We start from the raw sequence: 26901 nt of genomic DNA, 5'->3' as shown, positions 1-26901 counted from the left end.
TCCTGCAATAACCATAGACATCCGATAACACAATGTCAAACCATATGAAATCTGATCACATACCAAAGCAAATTTCCGAGATAGTGCAGCCCATCCTGAATAAAGAGAATCTAGCTATCTCTTTTTGATATTCAATGACATTACCATTATTGAGTGTGGTGGTGAGAGAGAAGGGCAGTTGATTTGCCATTAGCCATAAATTAAATTAGATGAGCAATTTGAATAATGTAATTGCAGGAACAGGTCACAGATTTAACATTCTGTGCGTGGCAATGTCCCTCATTGTCTAATATCTACAAGTCAAGAGTGTAATGGAATACTCTCCACTTGTCTGGGTGAATCCAGCACCAACAACACTTAGATTTGACATCATCCAAGGCAAACAGCTCACTCGATTGTGCCCCAAATACAATTTTGAATGTTCGCTCTCCCTCGAACTGATGCACAATGGCAGTGCTGTATACTATATGCAAGTAGCACTGTAGCAACATATCAAGCCTTCTATTACTTCCAGTGAAAGCTTATGAAATTGGAGATAATCAGCGAGAAGGACCATAAAGTTGTGTTTGTATAGCACCTTTAATATGATGAAAACTCCATTGTCCTTCACAGGAGTGTCCATAAAACAAATCATTTCACTGCGCCATGTCAGATTTTTAGGTCAACGAATAAAAGCTTAATCAAAGATGTAGGATTTTAAAGAGGATTTGAAAGAAGGAAAGAAAGTTGGGAGTTGGTGGAGAGGGTTCGGGGCCATATTCCACAGTGGGGGACCTGGCCAACTAAAGACATGGCCATCAATACTAAACAAACAAAAGTTGAGATGTCAAAGTGAAGAGAAATACATTGCAGATCTCTCGGGGCTGAAGGATATCATGGAGCCATGTGTTTGAAAGCAAGAATGAGAATTTCAAAATTAAGGCGTAAGTTGTAACCTTGTAACATGGGTTGCTAGTCAACTTGAGGTAGGAGACAGAGAATAGGGATACAAAGAACAAAGAGAACAAAGGACATTATAGCACAGGAACAGGCCCTTCGGCCCTCCAAGCCTGTGCTGATCCAGATCCTCTATCTAAACCTGTTGCCCATTTTCCAAGGATCATATCCCTTTGCTCCCTGCCTATTCATGTATCTGTCTGGATCCATCTTAAATGACGCTATCATTCCCACCCCTACCACCTCCACTGACAATGCATTCCAGGCACCCACCTCTCTCTGTGTGAAAAACTTTCCATGTATATCTCCCGTAAACTTTTCCCCTCTTATTTTGAACTTGTGACCCCGAGTAATTGAGTCCTCCACTCTGGAAAAAGGTTTCTTGCTATCCACCCTGTCTACACCTCTCATGATTTTGTAGAGCATAATCAGGTCCCCTCTCAACCTCCTCCTTTCCAATGAAAATTATCCTAACCTAACCAACGTCTTCTCATAGCTGGCACCCTCTGTACCAGGCAACATCCTGGTGAACCTCCTCTGACTCTCTCCAAAGCATCCACATCCTTTTGGTAATGTTGCGATCAGAACTGTACACAGTATTCCAAATGTGGCTGAAACAAAGTCTTATATAACTGAAACATGACCTGCCAACTCTTGTATCAATACACCGTCCGATGAAGGAAAGAATGCCATATGCCTTCTTAAACACCATGAGAAACCTTATCAAATGCCTTACCTAAGTACATGTATATGACATCCATATCCCTTTCCTCTTCAATCAACTTTCTCACCTCTTCAAAGAACTCTGTTAGGTTTGTAAGACATGACCTTCCCTTCACAAAACCATGCTACCTATCACTGATAAGCCCATTTTCTTCCAAATGGGTATATATCCTATCCCTTAGTATCTTCTCCAGTAGCTTCCCTACCACTGATGTCAGCCTCACAGCTCTGTAATTACTTGGATTATCCCTTCTACCCTTCTTAAACAAGGGGACAACATTAGCAATTCAAGAGAAGGCTTTGATCGACAAGATATAACATGTATGTTAATCATGGCAACATCATCTAACCAATGCTCACTGACATATTTCAATGGCTCCTCTAGTTATTTTAACCATGATAAAATCTTGTACTGTGTGCCCATCTTATAATTTAGGGATTTTTAAGATTAATTTCAAACATGTATTTGTTGAGTTAGTGAATACAATTTTCTTGAAGGAAGTTAGCATCCCCTCAGTTGTTGAATTTAAGATGGTTAGTCTGCCATTTAATCTACAGAGGAGACACTCCTCAGTAATGTTTGGCATTGTGTACTCCCTCTCTGCAAACACATAAGGTTTTGTACTGAGGCTTTGGCTTGTCCTGAGTCCATCTTGTAATGGCCACAAGTTCAAACCTGTCATTCAACAAATGAAACTTGTCACAAGGACTTGTTAAAAATTTCCTGTGCTTCCCATTCCGTGATCCAAGGGATATCTGATGGTTCAAGCTTGCTCAGGAAGTTTGCTCTATGTATGTGATGCTAAGATGGACTGCAGCTTTGAGGTTGCCAGAGGGCGGTAGGGGGGGTTACTGAGGAGAATTCTGGGAGAAGTGACAGAAGAAGGGAGTCGTGGAGAATCCAGTGCTCAACAGAACATCCAAACAGGGAGCGGTAGTGAAAACAACTGAGGAGGATTCCGGGAGAAGTGTTACCTTCTGACCAGGTTATAGCAGGAGTGGCCATTCTGGACAGGGTCTGTGAGGTTGAAGTGTGGGTTTTGGTGAACGTCACACTTGGCTGAGGAGGGCGAGCAGTATTAAGGTGTGGCCGGGTAAGACCTTTCCTTTTCTTTTTTGCCAATAGTTGCAAGAGACGTAGTAACACGGTTAGTGAAGTGGTATGCTCCTCCTGTGAGATTTGGGTGATCAGGGAGGAGTCAAATGTCCCTGACAACTGTGTCTGCAGGAGCTGTGTCCACCTGCAGTTCCTCTCAGAGTGTCGGTTAGAGCAGCAAGTGACTCACTGAGGATCACACGAAACATTTCATAGCTAGGAGTTTTAGGGATGTGGTCACATCAAAGGTTTAGCCAGACAGATGCAAATGGAGACACAGGCAAATAGCGCAGCTATTCCCCTCTCAAACAGGTATACCATTTTGGACACTGTTGGCACTGTCATACAGCAAGGAGGATCAAAATGTAGGTGAGGGTAGAGACAGGGGAGTCTATAGTCAGGGGCACTGGTAGGTGTTTCAGTAGCTGTGTGGGAGACTCCATGATGATGTCCTGCCTCCCTAGTACCAGGGTCAAGGATGTCTCAGAGTGGGCAGAGTGTGCAGTCAGAGATCATTGATCCTTTTGGGACTAAAGACAGGCAGGAAAGGAGATGAGGTCTTGCAAAGGGAATTTAGGCAGTTAGGTAGAAAGTTGAAAAACAGGACTTCTAGGGTTATAATCTCGGGTTTACTCCCTGTGTTACATGTTAGTAAGGCCAGACAGACTATTGTTGAATGTATGGCTAAAGAACTGGTGTAAAGGGGACGTCTTCAGATACCTGATCAATGGGATCTCTTCCAGGGCAGGAGGGATCTGTACAGGAAGGACAGCTTGTCCCTAAACTGGAGGGACAAGTAAATCGAGCAAGTCTAATAGGAAGAACAGGCAGGGCCAGGCTCATGAACAGAGTGGGACTGGCAGTCTGAAATGTATTAATATTAATGTAAGGAGTACGACAGGTAAGGCTGTTGCAATTAGAGCCTTATTAGTTCATGGTAGATTAGATGAGATTACTTACAGTGTGGAAACAGGCCCTTCGGCCCAACAAGTCCACACCGACCCGCCAAAGCGCAACCCACCCATACCGCTACATTTACCTCTTACCTAACACTACGGGCAATTTAGCATAGCCAATTCACCTGACCCGTCCATCTTTGGACTGTGGGAGGAAACTGGAGCACCCAGAGGAAACCCACACAGACACAGGGAGAACGTGCAAACTCTACACAGTCAGTCGCCTGAGGTGGGAATTGAACCCGGGTCTCTGGCGCTGTGAGGCAGCAGTGCTAACTGCTGTGCCACCATGCCACCCACTATGTACTATGATGTGGTAGCCATTATGGAAACTTACTTGAGAGAAGCTCAATGTTCCCGGTTCAGATGTTTCAGATGAGATTGTGAGGGGTGTAAAAGGGGTGGGGGAGTTGCATCACATATTAAGAAGATTGTCACAACTTGGAAGGAACTTGCTGAGGAAGTGGTGGATGTGGGTAAAATTAAAACATTTAATGGGCATTTGGATAAATACATGAGTAAGAAAAGTTTGGAAGGATACAGGCCAGAAGCAAGCAGGTGGGACTAGTTTAGTTTGGGATTATGTTGACATGAACTGGTTGGACCAAAGGATCTGTTTCTATGTTGTATGATTCCGTGACTACTAAAAGAGGAGGACATCTTGGAGGACTCATGAGCAAGGCTATATGAGTGGAAGTAATGAATACGGAGGATATAATCAGGGGCGGCACAGTAGTTCAGTGCTTAGCACTGCTGCATCACAGTGCCAGGGACCTGGGTTAGATTCCTGCCCCTGGGTGATTGTCTGTGTGGAGTTTGCACATTCTTCCCATGTCTGCTTGGGTTTCCTCCGGGTGCTCCGGTTTCCTCCCACAATCCAAAGATGTGCAGATCAGGTGAATTGGCCATGCCAAAATTGCCCGTGGTGTTAGGTGCATTACTCTGGGGTAAATGTACAGGAATGGATCTGGATGGGTTGCTCTTCGGAGGGCGGTGTGAACTTATTGGGCCGAAGGGCCTGTTTCCATACTGTAGGGAATCTAATCACTCTAGTGGGTTATATTATAGGCAACCCAATAGCCAGTCTGAAATAGAGAAATAGATACATATTTAAATGCAATGACAGGACACTTAGGAGCACTGATGTAAAGAGAGGTCTTGGGGTACAAGTGCTGAGCTCCCTGAAAACGACAATACAAGTGGATAAAGTGGTAAAGAAGGGATATAGCATGCTTGACTTCATCGGTTGGGGCACTCAGTACAAATGCTGGCAAGATGTAAAAACAAGAGTTGTTGGAGGATAATTTTAACATTAAGGTAGATACGTCCCCAGTGCCTGTTGGGAGCAACCCCAGGATACTGAGGGAGGGAAGCGGGGAGATTGCCAGAAAGGTGCACAAGAGTTGCCTACATGAATGATGGGGCAAGTGCTGAAACATGGAGTTGTTGTGACAGCAATGCTCCCATATTATTTGATGAAAAACAATTCTTAGAAGAGAACAAAAATCACAAGAACCACCGGAATAGATAATAATTTGAACTTTATTACTGTTACTAATTTGCAACTGAAAAAATCTGCCTAATGGTTTTCCACTCTATAGCTGTGTGCCATTCTTGATATTTGTTAGTTTGAAGGTATATAATACCATGAAACTGCTCTTATGTTGACAATATTTATGTGGCAGCAACTTGCATCATTCCATTTGATTTATTCTTTTTTGTGGTGAGTTGGAGAAGTACAAAGGATAAAACTGGAAAATCCTGAAAATAAAACAGAGGCATGTAATTAGCTCGTCACTTCCAGTATCATGCTACTATACTTTAGAAAATTGAGACCACACCTGAAGTCCTGTGTAGATTTAATTTTCTTACCTAAGGATCAGACATATTTGTCTTGCAGGAAATCCAACGAAGGCTCTTGGGATGAAGGGAGAGTTCTATGAGGAGAGGATTGAGTAGGCTAGGCCTGCAGCCCTTAGGATTTATGAGAATGAGAGATAGCAACAAAACAAAGAAAAATCCCCAAGAGGCTTGATAAGATAGATTTAGGAATTGCACTCCTAGAATAAAGAATCAGCTATTTTGGACTGAATAAGGAGAAATATTTTCAAACAAAAGTGTAGGTACTTGGAATTTTCTAACCAATAGGGCTGTGGATGCTGAGTACATATTTGAATACTGAAAGAATTAAGAGAAATGGAGACAGGAGAAATGCCCATAACTGCGTTGAATAGCAAAGCAGACCCAAGGTCTGAATAATCTAATCCTGCTCCCATTTTTTATGTTCTTATGTAATAGTAGACTTCTCATTTGAAATAAGCCATTTTCTGATTCAGATAGGTCGCATTTGGATGTCTTTTTGTTGTTTGTGTTCCAAATGTTTGCTGAAATCAGAAGATCAGAGATGAGAGAAGCCCCACGGTTCACTGTGGAGGCTGCTGACTTCAAGTTTAAGCCTATACAGTATAACACTGAGAAGAACAAAGCACTACAAGTATGAGACAAAATCAGGAGGCTGTTGCAGGCGGAGCAGAATAGAAAATATAGCTAACGCTATGAAAAAAAATTACTTTGTTTGAACAAAATATGATAAACCCAGTCAAGAGGATAAAGACAAATAAATAATATAAATAATATCCATATTATCCCACTTAGAAGTGATATAATGGCCTAGATTTCACAGGGAAGGTTAATAGATTGTTAATGCTGTATAGTATTATTAAGGTAAAAATCAGCCAACAAATTTTCACGTATGAGAGTTATGTTATGAGTTGTAAATGTCTAGAAATTTCTGACCAAGTTACGCCATTCCATTGTTCACTTCATAGCTTTCTTGTTAATTTGAGAACTTGTTGGATTTGTATATGATTGCTCACTAAACCACAGAAACGTTACTATTTGAACAGCGCGATAACTCATAATGCAATGCCAATTATTGGACCATCATTTCAAAAAGCAAAACTGTGGGGTCTTTCAGGTCGAGAATAGTTTGCCTGAAAATTTAAGTTTAAAATGTCACATTTTGGTCTTTACATCTTTTTTTCCTTACTTTCTAATTGTGTTTCTTTTCTCCCCCTCTCTTGAATGCTCCCATCCTGAAAGAACACATTATTGGGTGGGTTAGCACTGAGGAGATACTGTCACCATCACACCACCATGGATGTTAATGCCTATATCCACAGAGAGCCAAGATTCACCTCTCCATCCTGCCACCAACTGAGGCTCTCAAGTGGTCAATGAACAACCACTTAAAGGACCACTTTATACTAACACAGCGTTGCTTCAGGGGGCAGGAGTTGGTGGCACAGAAATCTAAAAGTCTAGAATCAACGAACAAAATAGATGAGTTTTTGGTTGGCGGTCATGGGAGTAAACAAACATTCTTTTTCACATTCCTTTCTCTCTCTTCTTTCTGGTTTCCAGAGACCATGAACAAAATATACAATACAATTCGGTACAGCACAGGAACAGGCCCTTTGGCCTGCCAAACCTCCACCAATTCTAATCATTATTTAAACATGCTACTTATTGCCCATGTGTGGTTTCCATCCCTCTGTTCACTTCCCATTCATGTGCCTATCAAAATGCACATTAAAATCTCTCACATGCCTGCTTCCACCATCTCCGCTAGCATTTCAGGCACCCACCATCCTCTGTGTGAAACATTTTCTCTGCAGTTATCCACTAAGCTTTCCATCTCTCACCTTGAACTTGTGTCCCCTTGTAGTTGACCTTTCCGACTTGAGAAAAAGCATCTGACTATTCACCCTATCCATCTTTCTCATAATTTTGCAGCTCTCTCTGAGGTTGCCCTTCAGCATCTGACTTTCCAGTGAAAACAGTCCAAGTTTATCCAACCTCTCCTCATAGCTAACACTCTCCAGACCAGGCAACATCCTGGTAAACCTTCTCTACACCGTCTCCAAAGTATCCACGTCCTTCTGGTGGTGAGGCAAAGAGAACTGTATGCAAAATTCCAAACATGGCCTAACTAAATACAAGGTAAGTCGTGGAGTTGGGTGAGATGACTGCGTGCTGGCACTCAGACTACTTGGAATTATTTACATAATGGCTGTTAGCAGCCAGCTAAGTAACTTCACTTGGCAACACCATAGTTATGTTATTGAAGTATTCCGGAAGTCTGGATAAAACAGAGATCATGTATTCAAGTTGCAGTCTAGTCATTTGAAGTTGTCTTTCAAGCTTACAAATAGCCCTGACTTTAAGATTGAGAGGGAGAGAGAAACTATTTAAGTAGAACTCTGCTAATTTAACAGGAGTTTAGGAAAGTTTCTGGAATCCATCCCACAATACTGACTGAGACTTTGGGTAACTGTCAACTGATCAAAGAGGATTAAAATATATTAATTGATATAATTGTTGTCTCATAATCAGTAACAAGGAGACTTCGAGACAACCTTGTAACATATTTAAAAGGCTCTTGTGGTGCAGTGACAGTGCCCCTCTCTCCTAGCCAAGGTTCATGCCCCATAAGTTCCAGAAGCGAGCAATAACACATTTAAACTGGGTGCTTAAAAATATTTGTAATGTATTCGAAACTGAAAGGCAGAAAGCAGAGGCAAAGGGAACACTCACTGACTGGAAAGATGCGAATGTGACACGAAGGGAAAATACCAAAGAAAATCAGAAATTAAAACTGTAAATGTTAGAAATACTCAGCAGATTGGGGAACATCTGTGGGGAGAGAAATAGAGTAAACATTTTAGTCCTGTTCTGATGAAGAGTCACAGACTTGAATGATTTACACTGTTTCTCTCTCCACAGATGTCACCCAACTTGCTGAACGTTTCCAGTATTTTCTTGTTTTTGTGAAGATATGATTTCCCCAGAAATCTGCACTGGGACTTATAGCTTTTTAACTTATAGCTTAATGTATTAGCAACAACTTATATTTATATAGCACCTTTAGCATAATGAAACATCCCAGCAGCTTCAGAAAACCATTAACCCAGCCAAATTTGAATGTTGGTCAAATCTTTCTTCAGGAGGAATATTTTAAATAGTAACTACAAATGGGAATGTGAGGTTGAGGTGCAGAGAGATGTAGAGAGGGAATTTCAGGATTTGGAATCTACAATTGGAGATGTACAAGAGGCTAGAAGTTGAAGAGCATTGACTTGTTAGACTGCTGACAGAGTGTCAGTTTGTCTAGATAGAGGGGAATTTGAAACTATGGGTAGGAATTTAGTCAAGATTTACCTTGGAGTCAATGTAGGCCATTGAAAATAGAGGAGGATATAGGAAATGAGCAGCAGATGTTTGCATGACCTCTGGTTTAGAGAAGGTAGAATTTGAAAGACAAGCCATGTGCATGTTGGATTCATTGAGTCCAGAGCCAACAAAGGCATGAATGTGGATTTTAGCAAGCAGCAAATAAGCTGAGTCAGGCACAGGCAGGTGATGTTATATAGGTGAATATAGGTAGTCCTAGCAGTGATGTGGATAAGAGGTTGGAAGCTCAGTTTAGGATTAAAAGTACAACAATATTACAATCAGTAGCTTAAACTTGGAAAATTACCAGGGAGAAAGATGGATTTGAGAATGGAGTTTGCAGAGGGACCAAAACAGAGGTTACTGTCTTCCCAATACTTAATATTTCTTCTTGATCCAGTCCCTGAATGTTGTCTGAGCACATTAATGTTTTAGCAACAATGGAGGAGTTGAGAGAAGTAGTGGGTTACAGCTGGGTGTCATCAGTGCACATAAGAATATTTCTGCTATGCATCTGGGTAATATTGCCAAGGGGTAGCATGTATATCAGAAATGGGAGAAGGGGAACTGGTACCAATGTGATACTACTACTGGACTAATAATCCAGAGCCCCAGGCAAATGTATGGGGAATATGGGTTGAAATCCCATCATAGAATCAGGGAGAATTTAAATTCACTTAATAAATTTGAAATTTAAAATTAGTTTTAGTTATCGTGACAATGACAGCTATCGTTTATTGTTTTAAAAGCTCATTTGGTTCACTAGTGCACTTTAGGGAAGGACGTTAGCTGTCTTTGCCTGGTCTGGCCTACATTTGACTGCGGACTGAGCCTCTGACCTTTAATGCACTCTGGAATAACCTAGCAAGCTGCACAGGGTGAAGACAATTGGGAATGGATGACAAAAGCTGGTGTTGCCAGCAACACCCACATTTCATAAAAGAATAAAGATAATAAGATGTGAGGGGCAAAGACAGGGGCAAAACTATTACAATCAAAAGTAATAGTTATGTTTGAAGAAACAGAGAATTACATATTCAAACGTATAGAAGATGGCAGGTGTCCAAATTTCCGAAAGCATTCAATGCAAGTGTGCAGGTATAAGTAGAAATTAAAATGGCTAATTGAATGTTGTAAGTTATCAAGATTAGCTGGAATACAAAGGGGAGGGAGTTATCCTTTTGTCGTAAACAGTCTTCATGGAACCTTCACTGAGTATCACTGAGCAACAAACAACTGGGCAGTCCTTTTAATCTCACATAGGTGCAAATCAGATCCAGCAGAATTACATAATAGAACAAATTATAGGGTCATGTTGAATATAGGAGTCTTGAATTCTTTTGCAATTTGAGTGCTTTGAGGTGATCAAATCAACATCTTTAAAAATGATAAAGAGAATTGATCTGACAGGTACATACAAATAATTTCTTCTGGTGAGGGAATCCAGAACAACAGGGCACAATTTTCCAATGAAAGCTTCGTGACCAAGGAGAAAACAAGGCAACAATTTTCTCTAAAAAGCATGGTGGAACTCTGGAAACTTCTCTGTCAAAATGCTATGAAAACTCGGCCAACTTATTCTTTTAACACCAAGATGGATTGACTTGTGTTGGGTTAGAGCATGAAGTGATATGGAACAAATAGAATTCAGGGATAGCCCTGGATGTTAGGAAATGCTCAAAAGACTGAGTGTTTTATTCTGAATGTCAAATACTGTGTGCATATTTAATCTCCATATTTAAGGAGGGGTGTAAATGAATTTAAAGTAGTTCAGAGGAGGTTTCCTAGTTCAATATCTGGCATCACTTAGGAATCTTACATCTGGTTGTCTTCTGAGGATAAGTTGCACAGGCTTGGCCTGTTTTCACTTAAATTTGATAGGAGTGAAGGGTGAATTGATTGAAGGATTCCGATTAGCCCTGATAAGGAGAAACATGGAAGGGATTTTCCTTGAAGGCAAATCTAGAACTTAGCAACTCTGTTTTTAAAATTAGGAATCACCCTTTTAGGATGGCAGTGAGAGGGAGAAAAATTCCCTCAGAGGCTCGTGTTACTTTGGAATACTGCTTGAGGAATGGTCATTAAATTTTCTTAGGACAGAGGTAGATAGCTTCTTATTAAGCAATGGAATCAAAGATTATTGGAGGTAGATGGGAATTCAAAACACAAACAGATTAGCCATTATCTTATTTAATGGTGAAGCAAGTTTAAGCAACCAAATGGCTTACTTCTCGTTTTAAACAATAACAACGTTTCTGGAAAAGCTCAGCAGGTCCGGAAGCATCTGTGGAGCGAAGCCAGGGTGAAATCGAGTGACCCGAAATATTAACTCTGATTTGTCTCCACAGATGCTTCTGGACTTGCTGGGCTTTTCCCACAGTTTTTGTTTTTGTTTCTGATTTGCAGAATCCGCAGTTCTTTCAGTTTTTACTTCTATTCCAATCTAGTAGGATTGTGCTGCTTATTTTCAATACCCTAATGGAATCGCTGCTCCAATTTCTATACTTCAATTAATCTGCCTGCAGTTTCTTGTTACCTCTTAGTCCAACCCAGATTAGGCCCACTCTGGGATTAACAGATGAGTGGAGGTTCGTCAGTACATTGTTCATCAGGACAAATAAACTGCGTGAGGGGATTCATGAACAATTCATTTTTGAATTTCATGTATAAAATTTTTGTTTCAGCAGCAGGAAGAGCAGGAACATCAACCAGGGAGTTGACAGGAAGGTGAATCACTGATTTTAAAACTTATCTTGAGCATCGGGGCCCTCCATTTTGGTTTCAGCAGCAGGAAGAGTAGAGCGTCGACCTGAGGGCGAACGGGAAGGTGAGTCACTGATTTGAAAACTTACCTCATGAATAGGTGGAGAGCATGCTGAGCAGTAGCGGACATGGGACTGCTGAGGAAGTGAAGTAATATATTTGGGTGGTTGTGTTACCCGAAACACTACGAAAGTAGTGTCTCCCATCCATCCATCTCCTCTAACCAATGGAGTGCACTGGATTGGTAAAGTAACTTGATTTTTAAAAAAAAACTTCTTTATGTCTCTAATGTCTCTTTGGGAATTTAGAATAGTTAGAATGGCGGTTAGATTAGATTCCCTACAGTGTGGAAACAGGCCCTTCGGCCTAATCAGTCCACACTGACCCTCGGAAGAGTAACCCACCCAGACCCATTTCCCTCTGACTAATGCACCTCACACTATGGACAATTTAGCATGGCCAATTCACTTGGCCTGCACATCTTTGGACTGCAGGAGGAAACCGGAGCACCCGGAGGAAACCCACGCAGACACAGGGAGAATTGCAAACTCCACACAGAGAGTCGCCCAAGACTGGAATCAAACATGGGACCCTGGTGCTGTGAGGCAGCAGTGCTAACCACTGAGTGACGGTAGTTGAACATTCCTGCTGCAGAATGTGGGAAGTAAGGGTCACCATTAGTGTCCCCGCTGACTTCATCTGTGGGAAATGCACCCAACACCAGCTCCTAGAAAGCAGTGTTAAGGAACTGGAGTTGGATCAACTTCGGATCATTCATGAGGTGGAGGAGGTTATTGAGAGGAGTTGCAGGGAAGTAGTCACACCTCAGGTAGAAGATAAAGGTAGATGGGTCATAGTCAATGGACAGAAAGGGAACTGACAGGCAGTGCAGGGATCCCCTGTGGCCATTCCCCTCAATACCAAATATACCATTTTGGAAAGTGCTTAGGGTGGGAGGAAACTTACCAGGGGTAAGCCACAGGGTACAGGTCTGTCTCTGTTGCTCAGAATGGAATGGGGGAGATGAGTGGAGCATTAGTGACTGGGGAGTCCATAGATAGGGGGACAGACAGGAGGTTCTGTGGGAATGAGAGAGATTCATGGTTGGTATATTGCCTTCCAGGTGCCAGGGTCTGTGATGTCTCGGATCATGTTTTCAGGATCCTCAAGTGGGAGGGAAAGCAGCCCCAAGTCATGATCCATGTAGTTACTAATGACATAGGTAGGAAAATGGAGAGGGATTTTAGGCAGAAATTCAGGGAGCTAGGGTGGAAGCTTAGTGTTAGACCAAACAGAGTTGTTTTCTCTGGTTTGTTGCCTGTGCCACACGTGAGCAAGGCAAGGAATAGGGAGAGAGAGAAATTGAACATGTGGTTACAGGGATGGTGCAGAAGGGAGAGTTTTGGATACTTGGATAATTGGGGCTCATTCTGGGGTAGGTGGAACTGCAGGGAATGGGCATGATTGAAATGTGGAGCTTCTTCAAGGAACAGCTACTGTATGTGTGTACCTGTCAGGTCGAGAGGAAGTGGTTGAGTGAGGGAGCTGTGGTTTACGAAAGAAGTTGAATCTCTTGTCAAGAGGAAGAAGTAGGCTTATGTTTGGATGTGACATGAAGGCTCAGTTAGGGTGTCACAAGTTAGCCAGGCAAGACCTAAAGAGAGAGCTAAGAAGAGCCAGGCGGGGACATGAGAAGTCATTGGCAGATAGGATCAAGGAAGAACCTAAAGCATTTTATAGGTATGTCAGGAATAAATGAATGACGAGAGAAAGATTAGGGCAAATCAAGGATAGTAGTGGGAAGTTGTGCATGGAGTCCGAGAAGATGGGGTAGGCCAAATTAATATTTTCATTGGTATTCGCATTGGAAACAGACAATATTGTCAAGGAGAATACTGTGATATAGGCTACTAGACTAGATGGGATTGAGGTTCACAAGGAGAGCAGTTCTGGAAAGTGTGAAAATAGATGTCCCCTGGACCAGATGGGATTTATCCTAGGATTCTCTGGAAAGCCAAGGAGGAGATTGCAAAGCCTTTGGCTTTGATCTTTATGTCGTCATTGTTTCCAGGAATAGTGCCAGAAGACTGAAAGATAGAAAAAGTTGTCCCATTGTTCAAGAAGGGGAGTAGAGATAACCCTGGTAATTACAGACCAGTGAACCTTATTTTGGTTGTGGGTAAAAAGTTGGGAAAGGTTATAAGAGATCAATCAGATTTATAATCATCTCAAGAGGAATAAGTTGATTAGAGATAGTCAACATGATTTTGTGAAGGGTAGATCGTGCCTCACAAACCTTATTGAGTTCTTTGAGATGGTGACCAAACAGGTGGATGACGGTAAAACAATTGATGTGGTATATATGGATTTCAGTAAGGCGTTTGATATGGTTCCCCATGGTAGGCTGTTGCACAAACTACAGAGGCATAGGATTGAGGGTGATTTAGCGGTTTAGATCGGAAACTGGCTAGCTGAAAGAAGACAGTGGTTGATGGGAAATGTTCATCCTGGAGTTCAGTTACTAGTGGTGTACTGCAAGGATCTGTTTTGGATCCACTGCCATTTGTCATTTTTATAAATGACCTGGATGAGGGCGTAGAAGGTGGGTTAGTAAATTTGCAGATGACACAATGGTCAATGGAGTTGTGGATAGTGCTGAAGGATATTGCATGTTACAGAGGGACATAGATAAGCTTCAGAGCAGAGCTGAGATGTGGCAAATGGAGTTTAATGTGGAAAAATGTGAAGTGATTTGGAGGAATCAAAAGGAATACAGAGTACTGGGCTAATTGTAAGATTCTTGGTAGAGTAAATGAGCAGGGATAACTTGGTGTCCATGTGCATAGAAACCTGAAAGGTGCCACCCAGGTTGATAGGGTTGTTAAGAAAGCATACGGTGTGTTAGCTTTTATTGGTCAAGGTTTCAGAGCCACGAGGTCATGTTGCAGCTGTGCAAACCTCTGGTGCGGCCGCACTTGGAGTATTGCATACGGTTCTGGTCACCACATTATAGAAAGGATGTGGAAGCTCTGGAAAGGGTTCAGAGGAGTTTTACTAGAATGTTATCTGGTATGGAGGGAAGGTCTTACAAGGAAAGGTTGTGGGACTTGAGGCTGTTTTCATTGGACAGAAGGTGGTTGAGAGGTGATTGAACTGAGACATAAAAAATAATCAGAGGGTTAGATAGGGTGGACAGTGAGAGAGAGCCTTTTTTCTTGGTTGTTGATGGCTACCACAAGGGGACATAGCTTTAAATTGAGGGGTGATAGATACAGCGCAGATGTCAGAAGTAGTTTCTATACTCAGGGGCATGGAATGCACTGCCTGCAACAGTAGTAGACTTGCACCTTTAAAGGCATTTAAATAGTCATTGGATATACATGGATGAAAATGGAACAGTGTAGGATAGGTAGGCTTCAGATTGGTGCATTGACCTGTGGAACCATTGAGAGCCAAAGGGCCTGTGCTGTGCTGTAATGTTCTATGTTCTATATCTCCACTCAGAGTGGCACTTAGATTAACTTCTCATGCCTCATTCCAGGCAACATTCTGAAATCTGATTTACACATGGGGCACCAAACAAAAATAGTAATGTATTGCTTGTAATTTGTTCCACCATAACACACAAACAGCACTTTTTTATTGCTGCAATGACATTCCACTGAAGAGATTTTCTTTATACACGAGAATTCAATGCAAATTCCGAAGCTGACATCCCTAGTTCCAAAACATCATTGAACTCATCCCGAAAATTAGTTCTAAATTCAGATATGAGCATTTGAGTAAGTTATTACATGAAATAAACAGTCATTACCTGCAGGTGTATTGTGCCAAGTTCAGTGCTTCACCGAAACCACGATGATGATAATGATGACAGACAAAATAATCACACCGGTCAGAATGAAGCAGCATTTCATCTTCCGAGCTCTTTTCTGAAAGAGATTTAAAAATTGTCAGTCACTTCCACAAAGATGACACATAGGATTTTCCACAAAATTAAAAGCCCAGTAATCCAAAAAATTCATAAGAAGTCAGTAAGATCTTACTGTAACAATAGCAAATCTTAGAAAATCTTTACTCTCTTTAAAATTATATTTAAGATCTTTGGATAATGTTCTGAAAACAGAGTCTATTTTGATGGAGCTATTCCAGGTGTAGAATTGACTAATTAATATCCCTGCTTTGCATGTTGCTGTTCTTACTCTTTGGTTTTATTTTTTGCAATTACTGAAGTTTCAGTCCCTCCGTTTGCACACATTAATATTATTTTTGCAGCTATGAATAAAACTCAGGAATTTCTAGGTCAGTTGTCCTCGTCAATGTATAAATTATAATGACCCTCCTTAAATATCATGAATATAGAGCCAAAACAGATACAGAAAATAGTGCTTAAAATAAAGATACAAATGATGGCCTATTTATATTTTTTCAGTGGACCACATTCGTTAATGTGATTAATTCCTAACTGTTATAATCTCTTTTTTTGGCTCAAACAACATTACTGGGAGATCTAATTGTGATTCTCAATAAGCCTGCTCCCACCGTTGAAAGTATGCAGAATATGTCCATAAAGATTGTTCAAGCATATGGTGCAACAAGGCTTACAAATAAGCTGCCATAATGTTAACATTCTTGACAAATGCTATTGATTCTAATTTAGGATTTAGCTTCATTGCTGCTCTAGTAAAGGCTGAATGTTGTTTTCTAAACAAATGTTCTTCCAATAAAGTTGATTGCAGGAATCAGAGAAAATGAAATTACATGTTAATTCTTGGGATCTTAAGGTAGCGCATACACATTCCACCTGTCAAAATCTCAACATGTGACAAATAATAGATGTCGTCTTTGATTCAACATATTTGCCAAGCAAAGAGTTAAATCCATCCTCAATTCATGTGGTTATGACCGACTAATAATTATATCACTTTCGGGGGATTTGTCAACATTTCTTTGGCATGAAGGAAGATGTACTTTAACAAGAAAAAAATGCTCAGGAGGGGTGCAAATGGTAGCCCTGTAAACATAGTGATTGTAATGTGGAGTTGGACTGATCATTCCTTTAACTTCTGACTCCATATTCAGGTCACTTTTTTTTTAAACACACTTTCTTGCTGGATCCCTACATTGCTCCTTTTGATCATCACTGATTGGCTGCATTCTGGTTAATCCAATAAGTTAAAAGAGGTACTTGCAGAGGCACCGGGTTGCTCACTGTAAACAACAGCACAAGTTGAGAATGACATATACTGGTCCGTTCAGTTCTGGCAGGACCAGGACATTCATTCCCAATTGTTCCTGGTTTTTCCTCTGGTCATGCATGCAAGAGTTGGCCACTATGTTTGATGACTGCATCATGATCATGGACAGTGTATATCTGCGATTGATGCTGCCCTACCTTATTGGATGACTTGGTGACCTTTCTATGCCTGTGAAATTAGAACTGTATCAAATTGCTGGCACAACAGATAATGGGCATTGTTACAAAAGTACAACTTTACACAACAAAACAGTCAGATACCAAGTTGGTGAGAGACTTGTCAAAGTTCAATGAAATCAATATTGAACCAACACTTCTTTCATCAACCAATAGGTTGTCTAAGACCAAACTGAAAAACTGCTTAATTCAGTTTAACTAAGTTTCTCAGTTTTACTGCATCTACAGAATAATGGCTGGACTTCCTACTTGTCTCTGGACCAAATGAGATTCCTGGCATTGCACTGTTTTGGAAACAATCACCTGACAACTATTTTTGCAGGATTGGCCAACAAAATCGCCAGTGGGTGTGTGCACTATCAATTAAAGATGATCTCCCAAGGCTGCAAAGCCACTAGCCTCCCAGCACTGACACAATAGCTCCTGGCTGTCATGGGAGCTGCAATTCCTGCAGTAATAACGACATGAAGGTCCACACTGAATTTGAATTGAAAATAATCCTGGCTACCCGGCTGTGCTAGCTGGCAATTGGGTGTTCCCAAAAAGGTTCTGAGTCAGAACTATGTTGGCAACCTGGCAAGCAGGATGGCAATAGGAAATTCTGGGTGTTCTCATTTTGTCACCTACCCTCATCGGGTCTTGAAAATCTTTGGATTCTAGGTACATCGGGCTTCAATTCAGAGTGAAGTAATTTTGGTTTTGTTTGAAGCTACATTTTAATCACATTATCCTATCCAGCACCAGGATCAATTATTTCCACTTTCAAACATCAGGCTTGTCCACCTCTCCAGCAGTTGGACTATCATTGATATTATTTGTCATACATGATTATTCAATTTCTTCACCCAATTTCATACAGCCCTTCTAATATCAAAGCTCAGTAAATTCCTTCCAAATGTAATCCAGGCTTCATGCTGTCAAGATCAGGCACGTTGGTTTCACTTCCAACTCAGGGTTAAATTATGGCTACAATACCCATCCTGACCTATATTGATGATGAGGAGAAAGTTTGCTCTATAAGTACCGCGCGCTAACCGATTGCGCCACTGGAGCTGCTTTTGCCCACCGCCTGATACTGCTCTATAAGCACACTTTCCTCATTCCTGATGAAGGGCTTATGCCCGAAATGTCGAATTTCCTGTTCCTTGGATGCTGCCTGACCTGCTGCGCTTTTCCAGCAACACATTTTCAGCTATATTGATGATGAGCCTGAAATGCTCCTGAAATAGACTGATTTATTTTAAACTTATAGTGGAGGCAGAATGAGGAAAAATCTGCGGATGTAAATCGTAACTATATTAATTTAGTTGATTATCTCTTCTTGCTAACAATGGTATGTGTTGCCATAATTACATGCTAGCCTGTCGGAAAAGTTCAGAGAGGAGGTGGTAGTGTTTTACATCAATCGTAGGATGCTCATGTTACTCTCATTCCAATAGAAGATATTCATCAGAGAACTATGCCCCACAAGATAGCCCATGACTCCTTTATTTGTGTTTGAAGTACGTGATACAATACTGTTGATTCAGAAAAAAGATTGTTTTAGACTCTAATAGGAAATGAACTTGTTGAACTGATCTGACAAATTCTTTCCAAGATAGTAATGTATGTAACACAGACGAAGAAAAAAAGAATGTGATTAATTTTTTGTGTGTGCATGAGAGCAATGGCTATAGAATCAAGGGAGTGTCAAGGTATCATTTAGTTCCAGTCTCAAGCTATCCAGGGAAGGTGATATTTGACCTGCTTCTGACCCGTCCAGGTTCTGGTACAAATGATACACTAATGTTAGGGAGGAAATTCTCATTCCTGTTTTTGTGTTTTGTTGGACAAAGTTGGGAGGTTTTTAAAAATAGCTGACAGTACATGATTTTATTGCTCCCAACTCCATTCCCATCTCCAGTTATTTTTGCCGGGACAGGGTAAGGATATGGGTAGGGAATATGAAAACAGCACCCCAGAGCTTGCCAGATGTTTGAAATGACTGTCAGTGCATTTTGTGAAACAGATGGGATATTCATTTTCATAAACAGAGGTATTCAGTTCAAAAACAAGGAAGCTCTAATGAACTTTTAGAGCACTCTGTTTAGAACATGATTTCAGTATTGTGTCTGGTTCTGGTCATTACACATGATAAAAGATGCTAACATACGTGAGAAGGTGCAGGGAAGATTCAGCAGGATTTCCAAGGATGAGAGATTTTAACTACATGGATATCTTGGAGAAGTTGCAGCTGTTCCCCTCGATGCAAAGAACGTTGACAGAAAATTTGATAGAAAACTGTTAGTTGATGGTGCAAGGACAGAGAGGAATGTGAGAAAGAACTGCTTTGCATAGCAAGTGGGAGTGACTTGGAATTCATCACCTGTAGGGATGGTTGATACAGAGATGATCAATGATTTGAAAAGGACTTTGGATGGGCACTTGAAAAAATATATTGCAGTCTAAGAAGTAATGCAGGGAAATGGCACTCATTAGATTGCTGAATGATTAGCTGGAATAGACACAATATGATGACAGCCACTGTCTAGACTACAATGATTCTGCGAGTATGAGTAACAGAGGAATTAATATAGAATCTAATGAAATTATCCATAATAATCAGGAAGAGGAACACTAGTAGATTTGGCTGTTCAAGTGAGAATTCTGCAGCCAAGTTGAAAGCAGTGAATCTGACGTGGACAAGAAGCAACTGAACCCTATTCTAGTCATTCTTCTCAACAGCAAGATGCAGGACAGGAACTGAAATAAAACAAAGAACTGTGGATGCTGAAGATCTAAAACAAACAAAACAGAGTTAACATTTCATGCCCAATGATCCTTCGTCAAAACCAGTCTAAAGAAGGGTCACTGGACTCAATGTTGACTCTATATTTCCTGATGAAGGGCTTATGCTCGAAACGTCGAATTCTCTATTCCTGAGATGCTGCCTAACCTGCTGTGCTTTGACCAGCAACACATTTGCAGCTCCATGGATACCGCCAGACAAGCTGAGTTTCTTCAGCAATTTCTGTTTTTATAGAGTCATAGACATATACAACATGGAAGCAGACTCTTCAGTCCAACTCATCCATGCTGACCAGATATCCTAACCTAATCTAGTCCCACTTGCCAGCACTTGGCCCATTTCCCTCCAAACCCTTCCTATTCATATACCAATCCAGATGCCTTTTCAATATTGAAATTGTACTAGCTTCCACAATTTCCTCTGGCAGCTCGTTCCATGCATGCACTACCCTCTGCGTGAAAAAGTTGCCCCTTAGGTCTCTTTTATATCTTTCCCTTCTCAACCTAAACCTATGCCCTCTAGTTCTGGACTCCCCCACCGCTTTCTTGAAAAGAACTGGACAAACTTTACCCACTGACTGGTTACTGGAAATCAGAGCCAATTATAATGGATGGAAAGATAAACTAATTTAACATCAATTTCCTACTCTCCCTCCAAATTGGGTCAACACTCATTGTATTTTCTCTTTTCCTTTCAAAATAAAAGCTGCAAAACTCAGCAAGAGTTGCAAAAAAAACTGTGTCTGTTTTCACATTTCTTGCTAACTCTCATTTTAACTTAGTCCCTCTGATTAAGCTTTTGTGGGCGGCACGGTGGCACAGTGGTTAGCACTGCTGCCTCACAGCACCTGAGACCCGGGTTCAATTCCCGACTCAGGTGACTGACTGTGTGGAGTTTGCACGTTCTCCCCGTGTCTGCGTGGGTTTCCTCCGGGTGCTCCGGTTTCCTCCCACAGTCCAAAGATGTGCAGGTCAGGTGAATTGGCCATGCTAAATTGCCCGTAGTGTTAGGTAAGGGGTAAATGTAGGGGTATGGGTGGGTTTCGCTTCGGCGGGTCGGTGTGGACTTGTTGGGCCGAAGGGCCTGTTTCCACACTGTAAGTCTAATCTAATCTAATCATTCCTTGCCACTTTTTTATATACGGACCAATTATCTCTCCTTTCTCTATCTATATGCTTTATTCCCTCAAGTTTGATGTTTTCCCTACCTTCCTTAGTTAACTGCAGATATTGGAGTCTCTCTTAACAATTCCTAACTATAGTAGGAAGATAATTATTCTGAGTATTCTGAAATATCCCCTTATGCGTCTACCTGTGAATCTCTATTTTTCTATCCCCTAACCTAGATGTCAGTTTACTTCAGCTAGTTCAGCTTTAATGTCCATATTATTCTAATTATTTCATTTTAAATTTCTAATCTTAGACCTAATCTTCTCTCTTTCAAACTGCAATGATATAGTGGGCACTGCTACCTGGGGGTGCCTTTGCTTCAAGTAGATTAAATAAATCTTGTTATATGATACAATACCAAGTCTAATATAGTTTGGTTCTAGGATATATGTTTCTAAGAAACTATGTCAAATACATTCTATGAACTCTTCTTCCAGTCTACTACTGCCAGTCTGATTGCTCCAGTTTATGTATAGATCAAAGTCACTCATAATTATTGTCATCCATTTATCACAAGCACTCAACATCTTTTCTTTTATATGCTGTTCTGCATTCTGGTTACTGCAAGTTGGCTTGTAGACTATTTCAATTAGTGCTGGAAAGGCCTGATGAAGGGCTTTTGCCTGGAACCTCGATTTTCCTGCTCCTCAGATGCTGCCTGACCTGCTGTCTTTTACCAGCACCACTCTAATCTAAATTTTGTTTTCCAGTATCTGCAGTCCTCACTTTTGCCCATTTCAATTAGTGCCTTCTTCCCTTTATTATTCCTTATCTGCACCCAGACCACTTTTATAACCTGAATCAAGGTAATTTCTTACTACTGTATAAAAGCCATCCTGAATTAACATTGTGATTCCTTCACCCTTACCTAGCCTTTAATTCCTTTAGAATATCATACAGTCCTCAACATTCAGGAACAAATCCTGGTCAATCTGGAGCCACGTCTCCTTAATGGCCATCAAGGCATTTTTGTTTATTTCAATGTATGCTATTAGTTTGTGTACTTTATCATGCATGATCTGCAGGTACAAGTACAGAGCCTATGGCTTGTAAATTCAAATATTTAATGTTGGAATATTTATATGTTTTTACACAGTATCTTTTTCTACCATTTTCAGACCCTTTTTTCACATATTCATATTTTCCTCTTGCATTGTCGCACTTTTTGATAAATCAAACATTTACACATGATCCCTTGCCCCATTATTTAATTTAAAGCCCTCTGTACTTCCATGGCTATGCAGCCCCTAAGAATGTTGGCTTCATCACGGTTCAGGTGTAGATCCTTCTAATGGTACTGTCCCCACTTCTGGTGCTTGTGCCCATCAACCCAAATCTAATTATCCCAAAACAGTCATTGAAATGTGTGCTCATCTCTCTTATAGATTTTATAGATCCACTATGTACTCTGCTGAGAGAACAATCCAGTGATTACACTCTTCGAGGTTCTTTCTAACTTAGTGCCTAGTCCCTTACACCATCTATGTAGAGGTGTTTCCCTATTCTACCTCTATCCTTGGATCCACATGGACACAATTCTCCCTCATCTATTGTAAGTTTCTCTCCAGCCGGGGATGTCCCAATCCTTGGCAGTGGAAGACAACAAAAATCTGGACTCTGGCTTCTTGTTGCAGAAAGTGATGTCAATCCCCTCACTATGCAGCATCTACTACCAGTACTACGCTCTGCCATTCACTCCACTTCAATACCTTCTGTACCCTGGTGACCATGGGGGTCAGTTTGCTCATCCATCTGCAGCTTCCACTCACTTCCAAATGGGCTGAGATAACCTCAAATTGATTGGATAACTCTAGAAGCTGATGTGCTTGCAAACCTAGTGTCTGGGTCCTCCTACCTGCCTGACTCAGTCATAATGGATTGCACTTGACCACTGAGGAAAACAGAGAACCCTATGCTGGGAAATGCAACTGCTTCCTGGTACAAAGATTCCACGTGACCTTCCCCCTTTGTGATGCAATGTATCATCTGTAGTTCAGTCTTCAGCTCCTAAACCATGCTAAAGCCATATAAACTTTAATGCACAGACATGTTTGCCCTGAACAACAACAGAATGCAGGAACTCCCACACGCTGCAGCCTTGACACATCACCTACTCTGCCATCCTTAATCAGTTGCAATTAATCACCAATAACTTACATATGATCTAAACAATTACTCACCAAACAATTAACTGCTTTCATTGCATTGGAGTAAGGACCAACTCCCCAGAGTTAGAAGGGTTGGAAAGTAAAAGCAAAAGGAAGCAAATAGACAAAGGCAAAATACTGCAGATACTAATGGTCCGACAGAAATGCACAATGTGCTAGAGAAAATCAGCAGGAAAATTTGCAGGTGAGAACACCACCAACTCCAAGTTCCCCTCCATATCAATTGCCATCTTGGCTTGAAAATACATAGAGTGTGCTGCTGGGAAAGCACAGCAGGTCAGGCTGCATCCGGGGAGCAGAAGAATTGATGTTTCAGGCATAAGCCTTTCAACAGGAATGAGGCTTGTGGGTTGTGGGCTGTGGGCTGTGGGCTGAGAGATAAATGGGAGGGGGGTGGGGTTGGGGGTAAGTTGCAGAGAAAGCGATAGGTAGATGAAGGTGAGGGAGAAGGTAGTAGGTCAGGGAGAAGTGACGGACAGGTCAGGATGGTGGTGTTGAGTTGGAGGCTTGGGACTGGGATAATGTGGGGGGAAGGGGAAATGAGGAAGCTGTTGAAATCCACATTTATCCCATGTGGTTGCATGGTCCCAAGGCAGAATATGAGGCACTCTTCCTCCAGGCGTTGAGTGGTAATGGTTTGGCGGTGGAGAAGGCCCAGGACCTGCATGTCCTTGATGGAATGGAAGGGGGAGATGAAGTGTTCAGCCACGGGTTGGTGGGTGCAAGTGTCCCAGAGATGTTCTCTGAAATGATCCACAAGAAGGCGTCCTGTCTCCCCGATGTAGAGGAGACCACATCAGGTGCAATGGATACAGCAGATGACATTAGTAGAGGTACAGGTAAATTTCTGACTGAACGTCAATTCTCCTGCTCCTTGGATGCTGCCTGACCTGCTGTGCTTTCCCTGCAAGACAATCTCAACTCTCATCTCCAGCATCAGCAGGCCTCACTTTCTCCCTTGAAAATAAACAGCCATTCCTTCACTGTTGCTGGGTCAAAATCCTGGAATTCCTTGGCTAACATCATTGTTTGTCCACCTCGAGCACATGGACTGCAACAGTTCAAGAAGGCAGGTCACCATCACCATCTCAAAGGCAACTAGCCCAACCAGCAATACTATGTCTCAAGACAAAGCATAAAGAAAAGGGTCTTGCAACGTTTCTGAAGAGAAACAGGATCGATGTTTCAGGTCCAATTTGACTCCATTTTGGAACAGAAGTTGGCCGGAAATCAGTTAGTTTTTATGCTGTTCAAAAAGGAGCAGCAACTGGAATGGATGGTAAATGGTCCCAGGGTAAAAGGGAAATGGGTTTTAATGGTAGTGGTGGAGAAACGTAGCTGAAAAGTAAATATTAAAAGCAGAAAACTTATCAGCTCTGCAAATAGCCAACCCTGCACTGAGCTGGGATGGGAGGGTGAAGTGATTGTGAAGAGAGCAAGATAATTTAGACATGATGGAGGAGAGAGTTAGTGGTCCTTCAAGTCCTCAAGGCTGAAAATTGCCTAGTGGAAACTGAGGTGTTGTTCCTCCAACTTGTGTAGGGCTTTGCTGTAACACTGAAGGTGGGCCTGGGATGGAAATGTTAGAATCAAAGCAAGATTATGTCTTGAAAGGTCAAGCAACTTTGAGCCCTGTCAGCTGATTGCCTCTGGCAGGTGAATGGTCAATGATTCAACAATCAAACCACCAAACCTATCACTTGCAGAAATGTAAATCATGCATCAGCATATTTATATCTTTGATGCTAAATCGAGAGGGCCCATGGAGATAACCTTAACACTATCAGGGTTTCAGTGTTCAACATCCATACACAGTTAATTTTTATTAGACTCTAAAAAGGTGGCTATTCTGCAACTTATTTCTATGAATCTCAAATAAGTGTATATATTCAAGTTAGAATTTTTTTTAACAATTCACTTAGACTGGGTTAAATACAAATCACTATTTTCTAGAAAAAAATCATACAAACAATCATGTATGTTTGTGCTTTTTATAGTTACAACACGTAGATAGTTAAATATTCATCAAATTGGCAAGATTATTTTCTTAAAAATTATGTTTCTGCAGGTAATGAAGGAATTGTAAAGACAGTAGACATTTCACATCTCCGTACTTGATCATAACAGTGGGATTACGGTGCACAAGATTACATTCTCCAATGGAAAACAGTTGTGGTTGTTGGACGTCCAAAATCTCAGCTCCGAGACATCTCTGTAGGAGCTCCTCAATGTAATGTTCTAGGCCCAACCATCTTCAGCCACTTTTTCAAAGACCTCCCATCTATCATAAGGTCAGAAGTGGGAATGCTTGTCAATGATTGCACAGTATTCAGCACCATTCACGTCTCCTGAGATACTGAAACAATCCATGTCAAAATGAAGCAAAACCTTGGCAATATCCCGGCTTAATCCGAAGAGTGGCAAGTAAACTTTGTGCTCCAAAAATACCAGATAATCATCATCTCCAGTGAGAGACAATTATGCCTTGATATTCATTGGCATAACCATTAGTGAATCCCCCATTGTCAACATCCTCAGAACGTATCACTGACCATAAACTGGACTAGCCATATAAATAGGAGAAGGTGAGGTCTGCAGATGCTGGAGATCAGAGCTGAAAATGTGTTGCTGGAAAAGCTCAGCAGGTCAGGCAACATCCAAGGAACAGGAGATTCGACATTTCGGGCATAAGCCCTTCTTCAGGAATCCTGAAGAAGGGCTTATGCCTGAAACGTCGAATCTCCTGTTCCTTGGATGCTGCCTGACCTGCTGCGCTTTTCCAGCAACACATTTTTAGCCGTATAAATTCAATGGCTACAAGAGCAGGTAAGAGGCAAAGAATTGCATATTGAGTAACTCACCTCCTGACTTCCCAAAGTCTGTCCACTACCAACAAGGTGCAAGTCAGGAGTGAGTTGCAATACTCCCCATTTGCCTGGACAAGAGCAGCTGCAACAACACGCAAAGTTTGAAACCACCTTGGACAAATTTCCCAACTTGATTGGCACCACATCCACAAACTTCCACCATTGACACTCAGTAGTAGCAGCATGTACTATCTACAAGATGCACTTCAGAAAATCACCAAAGGTCCTTAGACAGCATCTTCTAAACTCCTGACCACTGTGATCTAAAAGGTTAAGGACCACAAATACATGAGAATACCAACACCTGCTAATTCCTTTCCAATCCATTCATCATCCTGACTTGGAAATATATCACCACTCCTACACTGTCACTGGATCAAAATATTGGAAAATCCTCCCCTTAATGGCATTGTGGGTCTACATAATCACTTGGACGACAGCAGTTCAATAAGACAGCTCAACACCTTCTCATGGGTGTGAGGGATGAGTAATAAATATTGGCCAACCAGCAACACCCACATCTCACCAATAAATATGAAAAAGAATTTCCATCCCAGGATGAAATCTCATGCCTGCTTGTTTACTAACTCTGATTCCTCTCTACCTTTCCCCTCACAGGGTGTGTGACAAAGCAGGCAAAATAAAATGTTGGTACATCACACAACCAGGTAGATTTTAAACAAAGGATGAGAGATAGAGAAAATTGAAAAAACAAACGATATAGAAACAAAGAAAGACAGTGACAAAGAGAAGATGGTAATAAAATAGA

The 26901-nt window shown here is 41.4% G+C and overlaps 1 protein-coding gene across 5 annotated transcripts in view; it reads right to left on the bottom strand.

Annotated features, from left to right (window-relative positions):
* The window catches only part of tsnare1 (T-SNARE Domain Containing 1), an 849044-nt gene that overhangs the window by 103690 nt on the left and 718453 nt on the right, over positions 1-26901 (bottom strand). For 3 of the 5 annotated variants that reach the window (XM_060824473.1, XM_060824472.1, XM_060824476.1), the window contains 2 exons: positions 15521-15638; positions 5236-5472 (listed from right to left, as the gene is read on the bottom strand). In XM_060824473.1, the coding sequence (XP_060680456.1) occupies positions 15543-15638 (96 nt within the window). In that variant the 3' untranslated portion in view covers positions 5236-5472; positions 15521-15542. Of the gene's footprint in view, positions 1-5235; positions 5473-15520; positions 15639-26901 lie in introns of those variants that run through there. The other 2 variants (XM_060824475.1, XM_060824474.1) reach the window with 1 other exon arrangement.

Source organism: Hemiscyllium ocellatum, chromosome 4 (genome assembly GCF_020745735.1).
Source record: "Hemiscyllium ocellatum isolate sHemOce1 chromosome 4, sHemOce1.pat.X.cur, whole genome shotgun sequence".
Lineage (NCBI taxonomy): Eukaryota > Metazoa > Chordata > Chondrichthyes > Orectolobiformes > Hemiscylliidae > Hemiscyllium > Hemiscyllium ocellatum.
Note: the sequence above shows the minus strand (reverse complement) of the source record. Positions and strands in the feature narration are given on the sequence as shown.